The 24,923-nt window shown below is 37.4% G+C and overlaps 1 protein-coding gene across 2 annotated transcripts in view; it reads right to left on the reverse strand.

Annotated features, from left to right (window-relative positions):
* Positions 1-24,923, reverse strand: part of MLIP (muscular LMNA interacting protein) — a 103,842-nt gene that overhangs the window by 71,902 nt on the left and 7,017 nt on the right. Inside the window, exon 1 of one of the 2 annotated variants that reach the window (XM_053973567.1) lies at positions 23,622-23,684. The exons of the other annotated variant lie outside the window; for it this stretch is intronic. Within the exon in view, the coding sequence (XP_053829542.1) occupies positions 23,622-23,624 (3 nt within the window). The 5' untranslated portion in view covers positions 23,625-23,684. Of the gene's footprint in view, positions 1-23,621; positions 23,685-24,923 lie in introns of those variants that run through there. 2 annotated transcript variants of the gene reach the window in all.

A 24,923-nucleotide genomic window follows, 5' to 3' on the forward strand; every position in this document is an offset into this window, starting at 1 on the left:
AGCATTTTGATTATAGGAGCGTTCATGAGTGTGCTGTGATTTCTGTTAGCTAAAGACACGTGCCCTCTTCTTCCAACTCTAGGTTTTAGAGTCCAAAATTTTGTAGCCATTCAGAGACCTTTGCTCCTTTTGCCTTAGTGGGAGATGAATCTGAAATCTCCTAAAAGCCGAGCAGACAAATTCAGGGAAAACATCCCTTGCTTACTGCAGTGTTCTGAAATAAGTGGATTGAGGAGAATCGTGCAAGATTTCAGAAGAAATGGTGATTTTTAATTTTTTTTTTAATAATTTTGGACCATTTTTTCTTAAGAAAGTCAAATTTCACCCAATAATTGAGTGAAAATGAGTATGATTCTGAACTTCTGAACTTGGTCTTTGCTTTGAAAAGGGAAGCAATATATCTTGGATGAAGATTGAAACTGAAATTCAAATTAGTAAAATAGGAGGTTAATATAAAGTTTTAAAAAGTGAAAACATTTCAGTTATCAGTTTGTTAGTTTGAGATACCAGTCACAGTTTTAATTTTCAAGAGCGGGGATCATTAAATGAGATATCAAATATATATCCTTCATTTAAATTCAACAGAAAAGACTTATAACTCATGCATTACTTTTTCATCCGATGTTTTGACAAGTTAGAAGATTTATAGATAATAAACAGATTTGGACTTAATAAAAGTCCTTGTTCTGCATCAGCAAATGACTCTTGCAAGTATTATTTATCCCAGAAATTACATGTACTGTGAACAATATTAAGAAATGACAAGAATTTTTAATTATGCTCTCCTATCTGCCTGCACAAGGCACCATGCAAGCTGTAAAAGATTCATAATCAATGTCTTTTGAACAGCTTAATTAGTTTACATAACACAGAAGCATATCTAGTCTCAAATTTTAAAAAAAATTAAAACCCCTAAAACTCTAGATCAAATATCAAAAGAATCATAATAACAATTTATTGGCAATCCAATAAAATTTTAATTATGCAGACTTTTCACTAAATCTTTGGATTATTTTAAAATATTCTAAACTCAGTTTTTACAAAAAAGGCACTGCTGTACTATTTATGTCAAATTCCATTCATAGTGTTAGACTTTATGTTGCTATTGACTACAGCTCTTTCTTCATGAAAAAAGCGATGAGGAGCTCAGTCTTGCCACAGCTATCCAGGTGAGGTTTTGATTACAGCAGAGACTACAGGTCAAGGGGAGAGCTCAGGTGCCCAACAAAAGCCAAAGGCAGATATACCCACAAGCCCAGTCCTCTTCCCTAAACCATTCATTCTCTGACTCCTAAAGTGTAATCACTGACATGTTCTCCCAAAAACTTGTATCCTTGTATGCAGTATTTGTCTCACAGCTCCAGTCTCTGACTTTGCATCTGCCCTGTCTATTAGGTCTTGTTTGTTAACTAGCCAGAAATCGGCATTAAGAAAATAATTTAACAGTTAAGGAAATTAATGAAGGTATTTTTTGAAGCAACTTAAAAGACCTCTTGGTCCAAAAAAATTACTTTTACTCTGCTTTCCAAGAAAGAATCTTTTAGAAAATTCCCAAATATACTAGGAGCTTATGAAATTCTATTAATTTAAAAGGTTGCCTTTAATTTCACTAGAAGTCAGATGCTTTTGTCATATTTTGTTGCATGTTGCCTTGTACATAGGAAATCCCATCTCCTTTGCAGTTCTGCCGTGGACCAGGAATTTTTCATTTAAGTATTTTCTTCCACACTAAAAAAGTCAGTTTGCTTGAACAAAACCTTTTAACAGAACATATTTGGCTTCATTCATTTTATCTGGATGATGCCTTGAATACAGGAGGGAATGATTAGTGGAAGCACCAAAATGGAGAGACAGAAGTGCTTTTGAATATGTCTCTCTTTGAATGACAAGAATAAACTCACCCCACGTTTCCTACAGTGCTGATGAATGACCCAGCTACCAGACTATTTTCAGATGTCTCTCTCTCAGATGTGTTTTTCAGCATAAGATCTGAAAGAGGTCATCCGCCATTAGTATCAGAAAACAGATTGCCAAAGGTTGAAACCTTCCTTCCAATAATGTCTTTTCCTAGTCAGAGTTGTCAGACACAGTTATTGAATGTCATAATGGTGTTGCAGCCTTCTGGAGTTGGAGAAGCATTTAACTCAAAAATCCTGACACTAAGGCCTTGGAAGACGGATTTGTGGAGCAAGAAAGGAGTTTTAGGTAACTGTGAGGTGACAGGTTTTGTTTTGCAGCACTTACTGGAACCTGCCTTTTGCCTGCAAGCAGCCAAGAGCCACTGCAGCACCTGATAGTCACAAACAAGCCAGAAGGCTGCAGGTGAAGGATCTGCACATCTGATCTGTCATCAGCCTTTATTCTTCTTCCAAAACAATGCATATGAGAAATGCACATGGTCACAGATTTGAAGCAATTGGCAGACATTTTTGTTTGGCTCCTCACTAATGCTAAATAAACGTAAGATTTAAGGCTGTGCTGACCCACAGCTGTTCTTGGCAAAATTCAACAGCAAAAAAGGTTTATAGAGAGTGATTTGTGCTACAAAAACAAAATCAGGTCTGCTTAAGAGCTCCTTGTCTGCTACATAGGACACAAACTATCTCTTAGTCATTGCATTTTCACTCCAATTTACTAGAACCTCAAAATTCAATAGAGCATTCAGGATTAAGAGGCTCTGGCATGGTTTCTGTAGAAAGTGCGTGTCTTTGTGCGTGTGTGTGCTCAAACGAAAGACAGGAGAATGTTATGTGGGTGGAGGTGAAGTGTCAAGAATTTGGGATTTGCTTTTGCAAATAGCTAAATCAGCAGACTATATACTTCTCCTATCACAATACACTAGGCCTTGCTCACATGAAACTCTACAGTTTAATGGATTTTTTTTAATTAAAAAATTTGACTGGAGCAAGATTTTATGATGTTTTTGAGATTGCATCAAAATAGAAATAAAATAGGCTTTCATACATTTGCACCTGCCACTTAAAAATACTCTTCATTCCATGAAGATTAATGAAAGGAACAGTTCCATAAGAATAATGCTGTATCACTTCAGAAGACCAAAGTCTAAACTATCAGCTTGTTTTAACCCTAATTACCCATGTGACACACTTCAGAAGTTGTTTTCTCATCCAAAATTAGTTTATCTCTCTTGGAACATGTGCATCTGATTGCAAGACTATTTTTAAAGGTTATTATCTGTCAGAGGGGGTACAGATAGTGAACTATTCATCTAGGGACTGCTGGACATCTACAACTGCAAAATAAAAAAAAAAAAATACTATGCAGCAAATAGATTTATATAAATAGCCTACCATTACTTCTTCCCTGGATAGCATGAGAATGTGTTTCTGCTAATAGGGGTTAACTTATTTGAATGTGTTCGTCAAGCATTTGCAGCCATGTGGCCTTTCATATCTGGTAAAACAAGACTGAGACATCCTGAAAAACTCTTTTGCAGTATTTCTTATTCAGCAACATTGAATTCTACATCACTTCTAAGATATTGATCTTCTTTTTTTGTTTCTTTTTTTTTTCTTTGCTGTTTGTCACCATTTTAAAACATCTGTTACACAAATCCACACTTAGAAAGTATATTCTGGGAAAGAATTCTTATACACTGCATCCATCATTGCAACTGATCCATTAGATAAACCCTCTGGTAAAGCTTCATGTTTCTTCTCTGTTCACACTGACTGCACACTTTTCTAGGAATTTTAAAAATGCACTCGCTAAAGTATCAAACACAACTTCTGAGAGCCTAATGAGAGCTAGTTCAATGCAAAAGCTTTTTTCATTATTATTAATATTATAAAATGACAATATAATTATTGAAAAATGAAATATAAAATCGAATAAAATAGAGGCATGACATCTTTGAAGAATATGCGAAGAATGTAATTTACTCATGTAGCAGCAAAGAAGATGCACAAAAAAGTCACCAAGAATTGTTAGTTTTTGACATCAAATGTAAGAGATTTTCAAACACTCAAATTCTGTTCAGAATGCAGGGAACCATTAAAAGCTTCTTGAAATTTTCTGAGCAAAATTGAATCATTGGGGGTGGAGGAAGCCAATAATTAGAATATTTAAGGGAAAAAAGTTAAAATATTAGGTTAGCAAAAAGTAACAAAGAGAGATTCATTTAACAAATACATAGAAATTCCACCAAAAAATTCATATAAATAATTAATATTTAGGGCAATGTAGAAGCAGCTAAGGATTAGCTGTTGATCAGGACATGGGAATGGAAAGGACAATTTAGGTCCCTTGCTCTGGCCCAGTGAATATTCAATTAGTTAAACAACATGAAAGACTTTCATTAGGAGAAACTCACTGACATACTCTGTGCCTAATGATGAAGTATTGTAATTGCCTCGCAAATGGAGAGATGTGGGCTCAGCTCCTCATGCTGGCCCCTCTCACGCTGCTCTCTAGGTGTCAGCTCTCAGACACAGCCTGAGAGCCTGAGACAGGACGCTGCACAACTGGCACTCTGGCTGATCCAGCATGGCAGTTTTCATAGTCTCATTCTCACAAGAAACTGATACCTGGTTTAGAGGCCTAAATTTGGAAAGAAGTCACAGCTGAGAATGCCGAGCAAGGCGAGCTGCTCGCCCATGGCTCCGTGTCAGATCCTTACCGCTTCCAAGGGCCGGGGCTTGGGCGCTTTTCTACAGCTGGCTTTTCCTGATGGCTCCCCGAGGCAGCGTCACAACTCTGGGGTCACAACTTTCTTGGGTGATTACTACAGATAGATCCAAATTATCCCTTCCTAAGCTCCAGAGCTCAAGAGACCTGAGCCAGTCTGGGTCACCAGCCGTACAAATACAGGCTAATTGTGTGACACGTCACCTAATTTAATAAGCAGAGCACAGCTCTGTGCTAGCCAAATGACTCATCCTCCACACCAAAGTGGCTCCCATCCAGATGGTCACAGCATGGTGGTGCCTCCTTTCCTTTAAACATGGCCCTCCAAGCTTTAGAGAGGATGTGTCTGTGTGCATGGACAAAACACTGCACAGCACCTGCAGATGAGTTGCAAAGGCAACACAGGGCTAAGAGCCATTGTGGTCCCACCTCTCATGTCTCACAGGTTCCAGCAAGCAACTCTCAGTTCTGACAAAAGATCTTTTTGGCCCAAATGTGCACTGCTGAGCTCTTTGTGCCCTAGACAAAGCCCCACACTTTCTGTGCCCTTCCATAGTACCTACATGGTGAAAATAAAAGTCTATGGCCAAATCAACTCCAGTGAGATCTAGAATGCTAAGCATCATGAACTTGTGCAAGCAAATGACTCACAGCTCAGATTCCCACCACCTATTCAGGGTCCATAGCAGTTATATCACCCTAAAATTCCTGTACTTTGGAGGGTTATGCAATTTGCAGCACGAAGTTTTCCAGAGTACCTCCACTAGATCAGCCTAGTGTTTTGATACCAGTCATTCACATTCAGAAGTTAGCAACCTCTAATCAACTTTAAATTGCAATCAAATGATCGACACATCTTAAAGATGCATTAATCATTACATAAGTAATAGTAAAACTCTATTTTAACAGAAAAAGTATGCTGTTCCAGACATCAAATTTTGATGTAAATCACAAAAATGGATTTTTATTCTGAAAAAAAAAAATCTTTGAATCACATTGAATCTGTTCACTACTTGAATTGCTGGCAATGAAATTAATTGTATGACAGCCTCTCATACAAAAATGTTTATCTATAAGCATTTCATATCCAAACCAATAAGTACTATCTTTGTTGCTAGGAGGAAAAAAAGACACAAAAATAACTACTGCCTTTTGAAGGAGATATTAAGGGCAACGCTAACAAGTAAACTGAACTAATAGACAATTGTCTTACTCCTGCCAAGGAATGACATGACAAAATCAATGTGATATATATGTCAATACATGCCAATGTTATTTTAACATCAAATCAGAGTCCTAGGTCAATGTTTTGCATAGGTGGTGATAAAAGTGACACTGGTAATAGCAGTGTTACTTATCAAGATGTGTTATGTCAGCTTCCTTCTGTTCCTGTCAACACTGAAAACGTATAGTGATAATGCACTACATATGCTACCCACCTCTCTCTGCCAGCATCAACCTAACTTATGCCAAATCTTTCTAGAAACACTAATCAACATGCCTTGCTACAGAGAGCTGAGATACTGAGGCTGTCTAATTTAAGATGCTGATGAATAAGTAATTAACTTTCAAGTATTACAAGCAAACTAAGGTTCTGCCAATGTAGATACTATAAAAGGCTGGCAATGATTGCAGTTGAATATTCTAATAGCTTTTATATTATAAAAATACCTCATTTTTTTTACTACTATATATACCATCTACTAATACAATAATGGCAGTATAATAGAAATGTCTGATTACCTACGGAAGACCTAGAAATAATTTTTACATGTCTTCTCCCAGTGAAGATTTTATTAAAGACCGCAGCACACATATGCAAGAGATACAGTGCATTTTCCACTGTCAATAAAGGAGACAAAAAACATCATTTTAGCCTAACTACTGTTTTCTAGCTGTGACAGCCTTCATAAAATAAAAATACCTCTTAGAAACACTCATATGCATGACAGTAACTTTTCTGGGCCCAAGTATCACCTTCAGGAAAGACTAGTCCCTAAATCTATAGCAATTTGGGACTAGTCCTTTGTAGCTCATTCCCACTTGCACAGGCTCTGGTGAACACTGCCTGCAGTGGTGGCAGCAGGTGCTCAGGTCACAGCCACTGGCCAGCGTGTCCATGGCTCACTGAGACCAAAGGGGGACAATGCAGTGTTGTATCTGCCCAAACCAAACCAATTAAGGAGTTCTGAGGAGAGATGGGATGGAAATTCTGGGACCAGAGGGGCCTCTGAGATTTCACTCTGAGATTTTAATTTATTTCAGTGAAAAAACATCATCAATTTTCTTTCAGAGTATTTTAATGAAAATGCTTATGTGAGGTCAGATGTGCTGCTCTTACTTTCTCTATTGAGAAAAGAAAGCACAGGGTGGACTTGGATTATATTGTCACAGAAACCTCGTCTAATCCTGCATTAGATCCTCCCAAAACATGAGACAGAAGACCACACCATTAACAATGCTAGATATTATTACTGTCCTAAATTCAGAACTAAATGTAAAATATATCTTATATCTTATTCCTTATATGAATCTCCAGAGTAACAATCTTTTTTGTTATTATTCTTTTTGGCTTAAATATCCATCTCATTAAGCAAGACACATGACAGGGACTAAGATATTTGAAGAATCACTTACAAAAATGCTAACAATATTATTACTTCACAAATTTGATGCTTTAAAGGGTTTAAATGCTATCAATTTGGAAGATATTTCCTCTTTTCTGTCCAAATTCAGGAGCAGTATATCTTGTATGACTGAAAGTGCACCATAAATATTATAGATAGTCAGAAGTAATGTATTAGTTTGTCAGATTTTACAATGGCTTCTAAACAACTTAAAAAACCTTATTGTTTATATGAACAAATTACATCAGTAATCTTTGTAGTAAGCACCATCTGAGTTTTACATTTATAGTTATTAGCATGAGGTTAATCTCCATCAGTCAACTGCAACTGTAATAAAATACACCCTTGAGCTCATGGTGTGCAATTCTATAAAAGCAATTACATTTCTTTGCCTACTATGGAAGTGAAGTTTTTTTGTGACAGCCAGCCAAGTTCATTTCCAGTGATAGAGAAAACCAATATAATAGTCTCAGGATCTGTCTGTTATCTCCAAAAAGAATCCATTGCATGCTTCAATGGACATAAATGTGTATAAATATCACTGCACCTTGTCAAACCCTAATTCTCTAAAAGCATTCCCAAAAAACATACTTGATCCATGTAGTAAGTACTGCCATGAAAGACAATTTTAAATTAAACCAAATAGCCTTAAATTGAAAAGGATATGACACTGAGGAAAAGGAAAGCTAATGAGACCACATTCTTTAATACAGGCCCCACAACTTGAAGACAAATCCTAAATTATAGCTCAAATGTGACAAAGTAGCAAGTAGCTTTCTAACCACAAAATTACAATGATATTTGTTCCTTTGGGGTGGAGAATCTCTTAAGAAAAACAAAGCTTTGTTCATTAACACAGGTCTTGCTTAAAGCAGAGAACACCTAGTGATCAACTTCAGACCTCTTATCATCTATACTGTCTGTTGATGCATAATTCCATACAGCACTACATACCATATGGCACTTCAACATCATATAAACCATTGCAGGTCTCTTCTTTTTCTTTAAAGCCATCTAGATATGTTTGTAACAGTAAGCAAGATAATAAAAAAAAATCTGACACCACTGTGCCTATGAGAAAGCATTACAATAATGATGGAGCAAAGTTTATATAGAGCTAAAATTGTGCAATAGTAAAGAATGAATCCTGCAGCTTCAGGAATGCATAAAAAATCTGAAGTATCTGAGGAGGAGTTCATTAGAGAGGTAAAACTCATCTGAGGGTATATTAAGGGATTGTGGGTTTCTTCTTTAGCTGATGTGAACTGCCAGCACTCCTTGTATCTCCCTTTGGCTTCACTGGTCCACATCACAGAACCAGTGGGGAAAAAAGACAGACCAGGAAGATGCATTCAGGTGGGGATCAGGAAACATCTTCCAGTGCCATCTAGCACTCTGAAACAACCCATCAGGACAGTAAGGCAAATTCTGGGCCAAACTTCAGTGATCAGGCTTTTAGTAGCACAGGAAAACAAAGACTCAAAGTATTCCTTGCATAAAACATTATCTAATATTATCATGAATCTATCATAAGGACTATAATTTATTTGTTAGAATGTTTTTCATTAGCATATAACCCATTTCTAAATACCTTCCTAAACATTGTTTAGCATCTAATTCATATCCATCAAAAGCTATTTATAAGTTGTTTGATTTTATAAGTTGCTTGTTTCAATTTCAAATATTCTTTCTATTACACTAGGAAGAGGCTGACAATATAGAGATGGTTACACTACCAAACAAGTACAGGTGTGTAATATAGGCAGTTGTTTTTCCTTTTCAAACCAGCTTTCTGAATAAAGTCTGCCTGAAGAAACTTACACCTATGTATTCCCCAACCAGCAGGCAAGAGGTCACTCTTGCAAGAGGTAATACTCATTCCCTCTTCTATTACACTGCTTTATATTCAGAAAATATTCAGTATTTATGATTGCTTATTTCCCAACAATAATTAAGGGACATTATTACTAGAGAGTGAGATTTGGGGGCTGGGATGCATCTTAAGGTTGGTTTAAAGAAATTATTTAAAGCACCCACATTCCCCTGCCCCACTCCAGTAGGATGCCTTTTAAAAAGGGACAATTATTATTCTTTTCCCTTTCCTTTTGTATTAAACAGAAATCACCATCCTGTGTATCTCTGTTCTGTGAGGGAGGCTCAGATCAAATTCATAGGATCAAAGGACTTACCAAAAAAACTTCTGCTTTCTACATTTGTGATAGAGATATGGTTTCAGACCGGCACCAAAATACTCAGAATATACTGTAAAATGAAGCCACTGAAGCTGAAATGGATGTGCTTGGGAAATTTTCATATAAGAAAACCTTAGAAGACCATGACTTGAAGGGAACTAAAAATAGTTTTTCCAGAATTTCGACTGAGATATTTGAATTATGTCTGAATCTTATTCTGGGTGGGAAAAGCTTTTCATCTCAGGTCCTGGAAAAAGAGACTTCTTCCTTGCCCTGCACCATAGTAAGCTAACTGGCAAATATGGTCAGCAAGAGCCATTTAATTTTTGTCTTCTGTCATCTCTAACTCAAGAATTGTGGTATAAATCTGGAAAATAAATAGGAAGAGACCAGATTTGTTTTAGACTAAATGGACTGAAAATAATCTACATGCCATAAAATTGCACTGTCTCTTGGACTAATCTACATGCCAGAGTATTGGAGTGCTCTGTCTCAGTGCTGATATGTTACCTTCTCTCTTAAGACTTACAGTGTCTTTAGAACAGTGGGCTTGGTGGTGGGAAGGGAGATAAAACTTAAGACGTCCTTCCAAGACACCCCTCTGGGTCTGTAAATTAAGCAAATGTGAACATCTTTTTACAAATGCAGGGGAGGGGCCCACAACAAAAAGAAGGCAGCCAGCTCCATGGTTACATGCATGTTTGGGATCAGGTGGAGGTACAGAACCTTCTAGAGAGCCTGGCATAGCTCCACATCAAGTTTCAGTAAACTCACTTCTTTTTCTTCTTTTTATTTCTTCTTTTTTTTTGGTAGTAAAGTCTGATCAAAGCAGACTGAAGCTAACAGTTTTATATATACTTATTTCCACTTCATACTACTCAACTTCAGGCAATTGCTGTGTTAAGCCAGCTTGATTTGAAGAGGCTGCAATCCAGTGAGCAATATGACTGAGAAAAAGAGCAGCAGCTCTTTTCCAGCTCTCCTCCAGCCCAACTCCTTGTCTGCAAGTGATGTTCTTTGTCTCCTTAGTCCAACTGTCCAGATTTTTGCTTTACCTTAGGCAATGTAGAATTTTTTCCTACAGAATTACATTTTCTCTGTACAAAACAGCCCAAGAAAATTTTTTAAAAACTACTGCCAATGACATCTGATTTCAGCTCAATGAATGCAAGCACAAAGGAAATTAGGTTAATCTGACACCAGGGGCAATGAGTCAGAGTATCTGGTTTAGTCATACAGGTACTAAGTGGGTTCACCTGCTATAGGTACCATGGTCAGTACCTTTGATAAGTACCATGGATTTAATTTCTGTCTGTGTCACTACATTTCTATAGGTACATATATATCACTCCAACAACAACCCTCTCTCTTCCTACAAATGTCCTTCTTTATTTGTAGACAGAGTGTCCTTTGTAAAGTTACTCTTGTTTAAATGAGAAAACCTGTTTTGTCTGTAAAGATTTTATATTGCAAGGCCTTTTTTCCCTAGAACTGAATTTTTTTGCATTATGATTTTCTAACAGAAATGGAAAGCTATATGAGAACAATCAACTGGTTCGTCTGTTGCTATAATTTCAGTTAATTCTTGCAAGAATTGTTGCAGAGTTCCTGCATAATTTTACTGCTTTAATTCATATGCAACAGAGTATTTACACTCTGAAATTATGCAAAATTCAAGCAATGGAAGTGGGATATTTCCACATATTTCTGTCTTGCACTTTCATGACAAAGGCATAGAAAACTTCTCTGCAGCCTAAGTGAAGCTTTCATTGATTATTTGAAGGCAGATACACTGACTGCATCTGTGATGATCAGTGAATACATAGTAGTTAAATAATTTCCATCTCCTTCTGATAAATGAATACTGGGTGAAGAACATTTATTAAGTATATGCAAATCATCCCATTAGCAGATTTTTTTTCTCCACATTTCTTAATTCTATTTTCCCAAAACACAATAGAGTTGCCAAGGAAAATACAGATAATTACCTTTATCCTACAGCCCCTTTTTTTTTTTTTTTTTTTTTTTTTTTCAGCTGTGATTGCCCTCTCTCAAGGCATGTTACGTCTCTTCACAATTTTTTTCTTTCCTGACTAGTAACTACTAAATCAGAGACTGTCCTGAATTCACAAACACAGCAAGGAGAGTAACCTCCCAGGAGTATTTGACAATTCAATAGAGGAATCTACAAGCCTTGTGGATCAATGCCACTGCAGTGGTGATGTCTAAATGGCACCATTCCCTAAGAGGAAGGAGTTGTGGTTATTACAACCTGGAGACTGCTGTACTTAAACTCACATAATTAACAGTACAAATTGAATGCTCTTCTGACCATTTGATCCTTTATTGTTCAAGAGAGAAACACAAGCAGAGCCTTGCCCAATGTACCAGAAAGAATATATAGGGTGTAGTAGAATATTAAAAGAGGCTGTGGGAAAAAATAGCTTCAGAAAACATGAAGAAAAGACAAGAGTGTGTAAGATAATAAATGCCTGACATACTTAACATGCTGAAAATACTCTTCCAGACTGGAATCCCCTCTGCTATCAATCAAAAACAGTGGTTCTTAATATAGCCTAACACTTTCCACAGGAGTACGAATGACAATGGTTGCTTCTTGGGGCTGTGCCCAGATTTCAGTCTACATTTTCACTTGTCTATATCTTGAAATTCACATCTATAATTTTAGTGTGCCTGCTGATACCTCTGTTTCACATCAAATATAACTCTGAGCAATGAATTAAATGAATTGACAGACAAAAAAAATAGCATTGCAATACTATGAAAAGCCAAAGTTTCTGCTAACTTAAAGTGACATTTCCTATACAGACAGTTAAGGAAACATAGGTATTTACCAAATCTACATGTGAGCTTGTTCAAGGCTCCATTATAGCCAAAGCAGAGATATCAGACACTTCTTAGAGTGAAGAAGGCATCTAAACTACATCAGAGAATAATGCCCAAGAAGTCCCTACTTCCTTCTGCCGACTGCAACAGGAGCCTCAACAACCTCTTCAGATGTAAATGCAGCTGTCTAAATTCAGGAGAGATGAATGACAGCCTATTGATTAATCCTGTTAGCTAAAATAAGAATTTCTAAATTACTGATTTTAGGGAATGAAAACCAGGTATTTGAGGCAAGGTTAGACTCTGAATTAGTAGGAGAAAAATGACTATAACTTGGGGTCTACCCATTCTCTCTTCTTCTGAAGACTAGCAAGTAAAATATTGAAATCATCCGTAGGTCTCAAACATCTAGAGCCTGCCTTCCACATCCAAAGTTCATAGCATAGGTCTTGAATAAATTTTAAACAGTAGTCTGATACTTTCTTTACAATTTCTGCATTGAAATATCATGCTGACACCTGAAATTTTAGTGGGAATGAATGCTGAAATGCCAGCACTATCAAGAAATAGGTCCAAAGGTCTTTTTTTGTTTTTTTGTTTTTTTTTTTTTAAGAAAGCTTAGTGCTAGAATGCCAGAAAGCACAATTAGGAACTAAGCATCATTTGCTGTTAGTTACTGAAACTGCATAACCAGGATAAGTCAAATGCTAGAGGTTCTTGAAGCTTACTTAGGTGGCTCAGTCTAGGGTTGTTTACATCTTTGAATAGATTTTTCTCTCGTATTTGCCTATTAGAAAATTGTAAAAATCAAAATACAGTTTCCAATTACATAGTGGAATCAAACTCAATGGATTTGGCATCAGGAGCAGGAAAGACTTGACATCAGAAGGGCAACATCAAACACAAGGCAGCATGTTTGCGCCAATGTTCAGTGTGGCAGCAATAGATTCCTCCGCCATCGGGGACATCAAATGTTTGGAATTGATTTAAGATGGCAAGCTCTCAATTAAAGGCACACCACCAAGGCACCTGCAAGCTGAGGCCCACTATCTCCCAGGTGCAGAGACCAGCTCTCCTCTTCCCTTGGCCCTGGGATCATCTCTTATTCCTCAAAACGGCACACCATGTGCTTGTGACGATAACATTTACCTGCCACCTTGCTTTAGTTAAAGGAGCAATGTGGTTTTTTTCACATTGCCTTGTTTTTTTTTTGTCTGTTCTCTTTTCCTCCCATTTGCTAGCTGCCAAACAGACACAAGGTAGCATTAATCAAAATGTTCTGGGTGACCTTTGGAGAGACACTGTGCTGGGAGCCCTCTTCACAATCTAAATGAAACACATCATCCAAGGAATGGGCTCTCTTGAGGTTACAGACAATTTCACAAAAAAAAAAATTGTGGGCACACCATGATGTCAGGCATTAAGGAAAAAAGCCCTTTTTTCAATAAGAGTATTAATTGCATAAAACCTCCTTGCCATTTCCATCTGTACTGCAAAAGCACCTTAGCTAGTGCCCAAAGGGTCTGGCTACCACCTGCCCTAAGAGTGTCTGAGGAAGGACAGTAAGTAAAATGCATTTTACCAGCCTATTATATGATGAATAATTCATAAAGCAGTTTTCTTCCCAGGATAATGTATATTTCCATTCACTTTTTCTACAGTGAATGACCTCCCCAAAAGCAATATTCATTCGACCAAATGCAGAGGTGTCCAGAACAGAAATCTACATCTAAGCCATGTTCTCTTTCCATGCAATAGAGAGGAATTGGCACTTCTGAGATGCAGTCCATCCTACTCAAAGGTAAATGTTTAATATGGGTCAGATTAATCATAGTCTCTTTTTTTTAACTGATATAAAAAAAAATCAATTAGTTTCTCACTCAGATGCACATTATAGACATCTCAAAGAGGAGATATCATTCCTGTCTAAGCAACATTAGTTGGACCATTCATGCACAAGATTCCCTGTAAATATGAGCTAGTGGGTACCTAGAACAAGACTATTACTACTGTAATAGTGAATAGAAAAACAGATCTGTATAAAGCTAAGTTTCTACTACAATGTCATGGATTCTTGGGATAAGAACAAAATTCCCATGAGGCACCACATGAATTTATCATACAAACAAAAGTGGCAGTTTTAATATAATATACATAATTATTATGAAACATGAACCTCAAGTAACAGTCAAAGACAGAGCTCTGAGATAGATGGACTGGATCTCCAATTCAGCCATCCATTCTTGTTTTCTGACCTCATATTGCCAACACTGTTCTCACAGCAGTGAGCCAAGCAAGGAATATTATAGTCCTACCTCACACATACCATTTTTTTCCAGGATTAACAAATGCAGGTTAAGCCTCAGTTTTACACCAGGAGCACCCAAAGCACAAACAAAAAAATCAAGCCATGACCTTACCTGCTTTCACAATATTACTGCAAAACATTTGTGCTTGGTCCAATCCTCCATTCCTGATACATTATTTCACTAGAGATATTTACTGGTGAGAAGACTTAGTGTTGGAGCCAAACACCTACTTGATATTATCCATTCTGTCATCAACATGTCTCATCAGCAGTAGTCTCATCTTCTATTCTTTTGAGCAAAGTTGAAAAATTGCTTTAAAAAGCAGCAGAATTTGACTGTAGAGTGTTTTTCTGGGGAGCTCAAATCTTAGCCTGTGACCAATGCTGCTAATTGAATTTTTACCTCCCATCTTTTTAGGGGAGAACACAAACAGTAAGAGACAAAGTTGCTTTTTGTTTCTTCTTACTACATTGTACCTTGTTCCTTTTTTTTTCCTAGCAGTGAAACACCAAACTACGGCTCAAAACCCTCTTCTTAAGCATTTTAACTATTTTCTGAAGGATCAGACACATGGGGATTTCCCAATAATATTTTGGAGCTCAGTAGTGAACTGTCATTGCAATACAAAATAAGCTCTGACCTGTTTGTGATAAAAAATATTTTACATATGACATTCTTTTTCCTTCTGTCCAAACATCCCATTTTCCTTTTACTTTTAAATTAGCCATCAGGCTAACTACTGTATTTCAGCAATCACTGCTGCTATGCATTACCAAATATGAACTCTTATGCCAAGCTGAAGGAGACACATATCCCTTATATTAAATACATATCCTTCATGACTGAAAGAATTATGTTAGGGAAGAAAAACTGTCATATAATGCTAATTCAATTTCTTTTGAGCACTTTTAAATCCACACTGCAGAAAAGAAAAATTTAAAAATCCAAGTAACGACAGGAATCATACATATTTTCTGCACTAAGTAACTACCATTCCCTTCATCCCATTCTACTCCAGAGAAAAATGAATTACTATTATCTTCCAGTACAATCAGCGTAAATTAGTTATTTCAAAACTGTCTTGAAATAGACAGACATACGCACACACACATACCCTAACAGGAATATTAAAATGCTGCTAAAACCAGGAAATAGTTACAAGCGTTTTCAAGAAAATCTTTTTAAAAAAAAGGTTTGTGTGTGTTTGAGGGCTTTCCCCCAAATTTTACCTATGTTTCTTGCAGCCAAGTCTGTATAGAGAGCCCATAATAACAGGCAGGAATAGGGACTATATCAATATGCAAGCCAGCTGTCTGGATAAACCTGCATTCTCTGGTGGTAAGCTTTAAAAAAAATCTGTAGTGTTTGGGGCCTTGTTGCATTTTTTTTTCAATCAAAACAAAATGGTATATAATCAAAACTGGCTGCATTTGTAGAAAAGGAGCCACATAAAGCTGAGCATTGGCAATTAACAGTGCAAGTGCTTTTCCTAAAGGGACATACAGTCAGTGTTTACACTCATCTCAGTATTAGCAGCCAGACACACAGTGCTTAAAACAATAATTTTCATGGAGTTATCAAAATTTTCAACTGCAAACTCTAGTCCCTATGGATACGAAATCACAGAAGCAATCCAAACAAAATCAGTGGACCAGTGCTGCTAATGAAGTGTGTGCACAGATCTACACAAAGTCGTAGTCCTAAGTATTTATCAGAGAGAAACAGGTGCCAACCAGATGCCAAAAAAAAAAAAAAAAAAAAAAAAAGTCAGAAATTAATAGCAGTCAGTCTGTTGTTCCTGCAAGTGACAGAAGACAACCAAAATGAAAATAAAGGAACCAAAACTTTGTAAGAGCCCACAAGCAACAAGGGCAACCACACAATCTAATTTATGTTATCTGATATTACTTCAGGCTTCCTAATGCTGAAAAAATACAAGGTTATCTCTACACTCAAATAAAGAACCAACCATGGGACTGCAGAACACTGCAAAGCTGTAAAAGGACAATTCTTGTTATAATGCCCAAAGCTCCTGCCAGGCTGGAGCACAGCAGCTGCCTCACGTGCCTGGAGTGCCGCAAGCAGGAGTGCCACAAATCCTGTAAACACTTCAGAAAATACAGGAGAACAAGAGGTCAACCAAAGATGTGACACACTGCCTAGTGCTGTCGAGTGAGAAGGCAACCACGTCACTGAAAGAGTAGCAGCAAAGGAGGATTGTCTGCAACGCTGGAGAGATATTAACCATAGAAATATGGTTAGCAAAATAAATCAAGAAAAGAGCTGAAGCATTCTCACTTTAAGATATGATGCAAAGTATCACTCCCGGATTTCTGAGTAGAAATATATCTTCTAGTTACACAGCAGATGCAGGATATAAAATCTTCTGTATACCCATCATTTATTTCTATGGATCAGGACAAAAACAATTTATTAAGACTGAGTTACGAGTGCAGTCGAGTGTTTTATATAAAGTGCCGGAGGGAAAGGAGAGAAATCTTGTTTACAGTTCAGCTAGGCTCAGGTATGAAAATCAATGGCAAAACGTGTTTGTACAGAAGGAAAAGAGGGTTTTTCCCCTAGTATCAGCATCAACCCACGTGGAAAACTGTGCTGATGAAGCCAGCAAGAAAAATGCAATAAGTTTTAGTCTCCCTACTGAAAGCCTTTATCCTGTAATATGTGAAAAAATGCAACTAAACTTTTTCATGGAAGAGGCTTGTAAGTGTCTAGTGGGGAATTAACAGATGATGGGAGAATCACTTTACCAATGCAAAGGGTTGCTATAAACACATTAGCAGAAGGAGTTTCTGCTGTTGAGCCATAACTTAGAAGATATTTACAGGTGTTCTCACTCACAAGTAATCTGTGAATTCTACACAGTTATTTACCAAAAGTGTGAGGAAACTTAATAGTAGGTACAAATGATGGAATTATTACATTGACAAATAAAATACAGCTAGTCACACATTAATTATTAAAAGATAAGCTTGCTGAAAATTCAGCCCAACACATCCCCTATTTTTCATTCTCCATCTCTATTCCCATGTTTCTTGAACTTTTTTAATTCACACATATCTATTTAATTCTCACTGTCACCATCTTGTAGTCTTTTTTAACTCCATTTTTCAAAAGTAATTACCTTTTTATCCCCTTTTCTTTAATTTCTCCCATTTCAGGGAGAATTACTTTTATTACTTTTTTTCCACATTCTTTTATTAATTTTTAGGACTCCCTGCCTCTCCTGTCTTATTATCAGCTTTCTTCTCAAATCTTGTCTAATGTTTGTATTACAACCATGTCTATGGTGCGCAGGACTAAAAAGGTTTGTGGCGCATGCCACACTTTGCCATAGCAGCAGTGAGTGCAAAGAGCCCCCCAGACTCACCCCATTTCTTACTTCACCAGTACTTTTCCCTGCAGCACTGATTTTACTGACATATGCAGCAAAGAGTAAAATGCTTTTGTTAAGTCCCATTGCTTCAGGAAACAATGAAGTGATGAAGCTCCCTACCAAAACCAATTTAGTAACTCAAAATAGCACTTATGCTTCTCCCAGGTTCAACTTTGCAGCCCTTACTCCCTCTCCATTCAATATTTATCCCTCTTCCACACCTGTAAACTCACATGTGCCTAAATATGGGGATAAAACATCCTTAGGTACCCATGCTACCACTGCTGCTTATCCAAAGCTGTTACTGCCTTGGCTCAGCTCAACATCCACCTGGATGCTCATCTCACACCCAAAGCCAGACTGGGATTTATTACTCAGGTAGCAGAGCCCACATCTCCTGACAGGCAGCAGCCATGCTTGGGAAAAGCAGCATTATGAAAGCCAGAGGCGTTTCTGCCAGGGGAGTGCTGCTGTTCAGCTGGAGGACGACAGGAAGGGATTACACACCACAATAAAGGGCCAAAAAATGTGCAATTAAGAGGTGATAACATAATCAAACAAATTTGAAAAGTAACTGGCTGGTGCAAATAAACTTCACTGAGATATAATTCATTGTCCTGTGTCTATTTTAAAAGTTAAAAAGTGCCTTTCGATTTCTCTGTGGGTTAATAGTCCCAAAAACCTCGAGTACTTGCCATTCCACAAAATACCTAGCCAGTCACTTCAGTGGAATTCTAAAGAACTGATTTCAGCACACAGCTAATAGACATAAATATACTTTTTGATTATTTTTCTGTCAGGTATGTTCATTCCTCTGAAATGGAAGTAACAGCACAGAAAACATTTTAAACTTATTATATAATTATGGTTTTAAAACTTCATTAGAACTGCTTTAAAGCATGCTTCATTTTCCAGCACAAAAACATTGCAAATTATGGAAATAACTTTCTGTTCATGAAATCTGCATATTTTTAATTACACACATTTAATTAGAGAAGTATTTGTTGAATTCAAGAATATAACAGTTGGGGATGTTTATTCATGCATCAGATGGGAAAAAATAAGTTGGTCATAGTCTTCTGAAGATTGCTTCAAGATCACTTGAATTCATGCCTTTTCCACATATTCAATAGCAGCTTAAAGCAAACATCTGAACTGGAAAAACATTTACAAAGAACTCATATGAAGAATTTAGTACACAATAGCATGTGCAGTGTGTTCTGCAGATAAATAGTCATTGGTTACTCCTAACCTTGAGCTAAAAGGCCCTGATTTGGATGATTTGTGGGTGAAATTGCAACATACATAGAAAATTACAATATTTGTAATGCTAATGATGATGCAAATATTATTAATATTTATGCAATGATTTTGATTCTCCACTGGTTTCCACAACAATCATTTGGAATTCAAGTATTATCTGATTCCTTTTATGTTCGCTAAGTTGGAGTACTGAAATCCCTCTCACAATTTCCTCCACTTCCCAGATAAAAAAAAGAATATTTGGCTAGGATACTTCCCAGAATAGCCCGATTTTCTCAGAAGCAGGCACAGTCACACTGAACAAGTTCTGGTCTCTTCTTTTGAAAGGAAAAGTTGGTGCACTGAACTCAGAAGCATCCAATAATGCTAAAAATACCTTTGCATTCTGCTTCAAAAGCGAAAGCTGGTTTTACAAAACAGCTTATCAACTCCCTTCACACTTTTTGCTGCAAATTCTGTCCCATACCTGCATGTCTCACACCTGCAAATACAAAACCACTGCTCTTCATTGTTTGGAATCTCTTCTGTAGGGCACGTTTCAGATATGCCACACTGATCATCACTTTTCATATAATATACTCTGTTTGCAAGTAGACATACACACATTAGTAACAGATTTACTGGAAAATCATCATCTGCTCACTCACACATTGATTGAAAGTGGGTATCTGTTTATATATAAATAAATATTAATTTATTTTATATATAATATCTTTTATGTCAGTGAGTAGCCCTCTAAATCATTTGTATGTGATGAAAATTTGATAAATTCTTGGACTACACATGTTAGCTGCTGGATATCCATTTAGAATTGCACCCTCTCACAGACATCAAAAATAGGGTAGCTACAATATAAGATAATCTCTGCACTTACAAAGGAAGACAAACAGCTATCAAACTGAATCATTGCCACCCTGAGATAGCTCAGTGAGATAACTACTGTAACTATTTATGTTTTATACAAAAGGCATTATTTCAAATATAATTCCATTATTGGAACAAATTGTTCCCGTTTAAGGAATCTGAAAGAAGGCAACTATCTCCTGCATTAATGAAGGAACATCTAAACCTGTAAGATCTTGCATGAGAAATAGTAAAAATCCCAGAACAAAAAGAACATTAATTAGAAAATTCTAATATACCATTTCATAGATAAATAATGTTTACAAGAAATCTACAATACACAATAAATATAATAGAATATAAGTAATTCTGTTCTTAATAGAGTTTCCTATCAAGAAACTCCAACATAGGAACAGTAAAAAGATTCCTTCAGAATATGGGGGTCAACATTTCAAATAAGATTTGAATTTCGAGGAATATGTAATATTGCTACATCAGAAGATATGCTGAAAATCTTCATCAGCACATGTCAAAGCATATCCTAATTCTGCAATGCCCAATCTCACACTCCTCCCAAGACATACACTGCCCAGAGCATAATGAAAATTATTTCCATACTTTTACATGACACTCATATCTGCAGTATTTGAGCACTTCATAGAGGCAGTGCTCCTAGAAGTCATGCAGTCTGACCAATCACTTCTTAAAAATTACTAATATCGACAAATTTAGCTGCTTTTAAGAAACTAGTTTAAGTTGTCCCTAGTAATTTGCAGAGTGTTACCCACACACTTGCTGGCAGGGGGTAACTTCCGAGAACACTCTGCAGTACGCAGAACCATTTTATGCGCACTTCCGTTTGATTGTCATTACGTGGAAGGGTGATAATGACAACTTTCCCTTTCTTTGGACATCTCAACCATTTGACTTAGATTTTCTACAGATGTCAAGAAGCACGTGTTCTGAAAAAACGCAAAAATATTCAAATGGAAACAGAAGGATGAAATATTAGGGTTTGTTTTACCACATTTTACTTACACTACCATGGTGGATAACTACTCTTTTTTTCAGATCCCACTGTATACTAATCTAGTTGGTCATGGTGATTCCTAAGCAAAATCACCATTGGAGAACAAAGAAATAGCCTGTAATCCTGTTATTGACACTTTTATGATAACACTTATGAATAAAACAAAGCAAATAAAACAACGTGAAAATCAAATTTACTCTGATAATCCTATTTCCCAAACTTTAAAGTGCACTGGAGCCTCTGAAAGCCCCAGGCAATCCATCATACGACGCAGCCCTGTGTCACCACAAGTCATTGGAGGCGCACAGCCCTGACTTCTAAGACTTAAAAACTGGGAAGGAACTGAAAGTCATTACAGAAATCATTTATCATTATAATCCTTCAGCACATACACTTTATTTCACAGAAAAAGACATTGTAAACTAGAACATATTGTTATTAAGAATAAAATTAAATGAAGAAAGGAAAATCTTTCTTGTTAGATTTAGCTACTTCTCTCCTGACCAAAAAAAAAAAATTACTTTTTAAAAATTTTTTTAATATGTAAATATCAGTGTCAATTCACCTAAAAGATTGTAAATAAGATTTCTGTAAGGAAAGCTGCTGTATTTTTAACTGAAATCTGTTCCATTACATTGGTGAAAACATGCTATATTAAAGAAAAGCAGAGAGAAAAACAAATCATGTCCTTTCCTCTGCCGGAATTTCAAATACAAAAACTTTGCATTTTGATTTTGTTGTCTAAGACTGAAAGAACTGAGTTTTGACTCAGGAGCTTTGCTAAGAATTACTCTTTGTCTGATTATCACTTAACTCAGTTGATGTTTCAAGTTTGATCTGGATATATTTCAAAGTGTGTTTACTAAAGAAGTACATTAAACCATTTAATTCTTGTTTGAGGCTGAAAAATCTAATGATGTTTTTCAAACATTCATTTTTTACAAAATCATCACAAACAGGTGTATTTCTAAGAAGGAGTAAAATGGTGATAAATGTACTGTCAGTAACATTTTATGAGATACATGGAGTTTCAATAAAAACAATTTAAAATCTATTCAACAGAGGAAAAATTTTTGATGGTTCTTCCCTGAATCTTCAGCTTTAAATGTTTAAAGCAAATCCTGTTGGTTCATTTCACAGCGTTTAAAAACGTATTTATAAAACACTATCATTTTCCCAAGTTTGGTTTCTAAATGTTCTTCAAAAACAAGAAACATGATACAGCAAAGCGAGAATGGCAGTGATTCAATTTCTGTCTCATAGAGAAAAATGTGAAATTGCTTGGGGATTTCTGTCAGTTCTGGGGTAGGAATACATTCATTTGTGTACAATTCCAAGATATGAAAAGCTTCAACCAGTTACTTTCTACTTTTGAGAATGCTGAAAAAATTGAAAGTTGTTGAGCAAAATTAATTTTTCACCTACATTCAGCAAATTTGGCTTTTGTTCCTTTTCCTCAGCAATGGATCTTTGTGGCCAGGAAGGTACTAATATAGTAAAATTTCCATAAAAAATTATTTTGCAATATGTACTACAGGTCACCATCAGTTCTTTCAAAAAAGGTAACTGTTAACTCTCAAAAATTAAATATGAAATGCAGAAAGGTTTCCTGCATGACCTTCATGTTCAATCAAGAGTTGAAGCTCTGCTCCCTTAAAACAGAGAATTTAGAGCTGAGGGTAGTGCATCCCTCTAAAGGAGAAGCAACAGGAAGGAAAGGTTTTGAGTTCTAGAAACTAAGGACCACCAGACATTGCTCCATTTTCCATCCTGTTAGGAAGTAGCAGGTACTCACCGGTGCCTCATCATCAGTCTGTGGCACAAACTCATTCCACACAGTTTGTGTTTCTTCAGCCCACCTTTGCTAACCTCAGTGCAGCAGACTATATACTTAAAAAGTGAAATATAGGCTACCCTGCTCCAGCTTCTCCTCATCCAGTGGAATCTTCTTCTCAAGGAGAGATGAAAATAAGCCATCATCACTTGAGGGAGGCTTGATGCCTCCCTTAATGTGACTGGAGAAGCAGGCCATACAGAGGTAAGGCAGCACTTTTCTGAGATAAACATCCTTGTTCTGGTTTCTGGAGATAAGCAAACATAGCACAGTAAAAGTGCCAGAATGAGGTCTAGAAGCAGGAATGGACTGCCAACAAAAGGCCGACCCAGTAGAGAGGGATCAAGACCACCAAAGACCTCCAAATGCCCTCCAACCTGTTTCCAGAAGGATCTAGAAGAATGAACTGCATATGACAAGTAACTTGCACAGAAAGTGAGACACAGCTCCAGAACAGGCAAAACTTATCAATAAAAACATACGCCAACAAAACCCAGGCACACATGTGATCCAGAACCCTGGACACCCCTGTTGCATCATGGGTTGCATTTAGTTAGGAATTTTAATAATGTTAGTTAGTTGGTTCTGTGTACCCCTATGTTTCCCCCCGCGATGGTTTGCTCCAGGTCACTCACCATTGGAGCTTCCCATGTCAGTCTTGGAACCACCCCCTGTTCATTCCTGAAACTTCCATGCTGGTCACCCCATCCCCGCAATCCCAGAACCCTCTATCCACCCCTGTCGTGTTCCCATTGGTTGCCATGATCCACGTCACTCCCCCATTGCCTGTCCCCATTGGGCGAGCGGGGCTTCCGCCCCTGTCTGCCCGCCCCCTATAAAACTCCATGCGCTCCTTTGTTCTGCCACCATCTTGTCCATATGGGCGCCAGGAACGGACGCTGCTCTCCACCGCAGCCACCACGCGGCAATAAGAGTTCTCCAGCCAGCCGCAGGGCAGGGTGGTCATTCCTTCGCCTCTTTACCTCCTCCCAGCATCGGTTACACAATGCGGCAGCCCACGCGGAGGCTCAGCATTGGAGCCTCCGAACCAGCGGCTGCCCCGGACTCCTTGACGTTACGCAGAGCCTAGCCGGGCTTCCCGAGCCGCCCGGGACCGGGAAAAAGAACGCAACGCCGCAGACCCCATCAGCAGGATTGAAGCTGGAGCCAGGACTGGTGTTCTTTCTTTCTTTCCTTCTTTCTCTGTCTCTTTAATCTCTCTCTCCTCTTGCACCCTACTCCTTACTCAAAATCCACTGCAGTGTGTTTATACCATAAGGGACTAACACTCCAATTTCCATGCCATGTGTATAATTTACAAATAAAACTTCGTAAGTTTTTGTAGACCCTCTGACTTTTGTAGTTCCTTTTCAACCACAGGCATCTGAGAATCTTGGGTGCCTCTTTCCCCTTAAGGAGAAATGTGGGACACCACATGCATGTTGTCCTCCAAGCCCAGCTTCATTAACATCCACCTTCTTTATCCCTTTCATTAACCACTTCTCTCTTTTTATTCTGTACATCATCAAGTAGTTTGTCCTGGTTTCAGCTGGGATACAGTTCTTAGTAACACACTGATGTTTCAGTTTTTCCTAACTAGTGTTTACTCTAAATCAAGGACTTGTCAGTTTCCCTTGCTTTGCCAGGGAGCAGGTACCCAAGAAGCTGGGAGTGAGCACAGTCACGAGACCTGACCTGAACCAACCAAAGCTATGAGCCATATCATGGAACACCATGCTCAGTACATGAACTGGGAGGAGTTGGTCAGGAGGAGCTGATTGCTGTTCAGGTGCAGGCTGGGCATTGGTCAGCAGGTGATGAGCAATTGTATTGTGCATCATGTGTCTTTGTTAGCTTTCATTCCTCTCTATTTCTCTGTTTCATTAATGTCATTATAATCACCATTTCATTTTGTTTCAATTATTAAACTTGTTAAA

The sequence above is a fragment of the Vidua macroura genome, chromosome 3 (assembly GCF_024509145.1).
Source record: "Vidua macroura isolate BioBank_ID:100142 chromosome 3, ASM2450914v1, whole genome shotgun sequence".
Classification (NCBI taxonomy): Eukaryota; Metazoa; Chordata; class Aves; order Passeriformes; family Viduidae; genus Vidua; species Vidua macroura.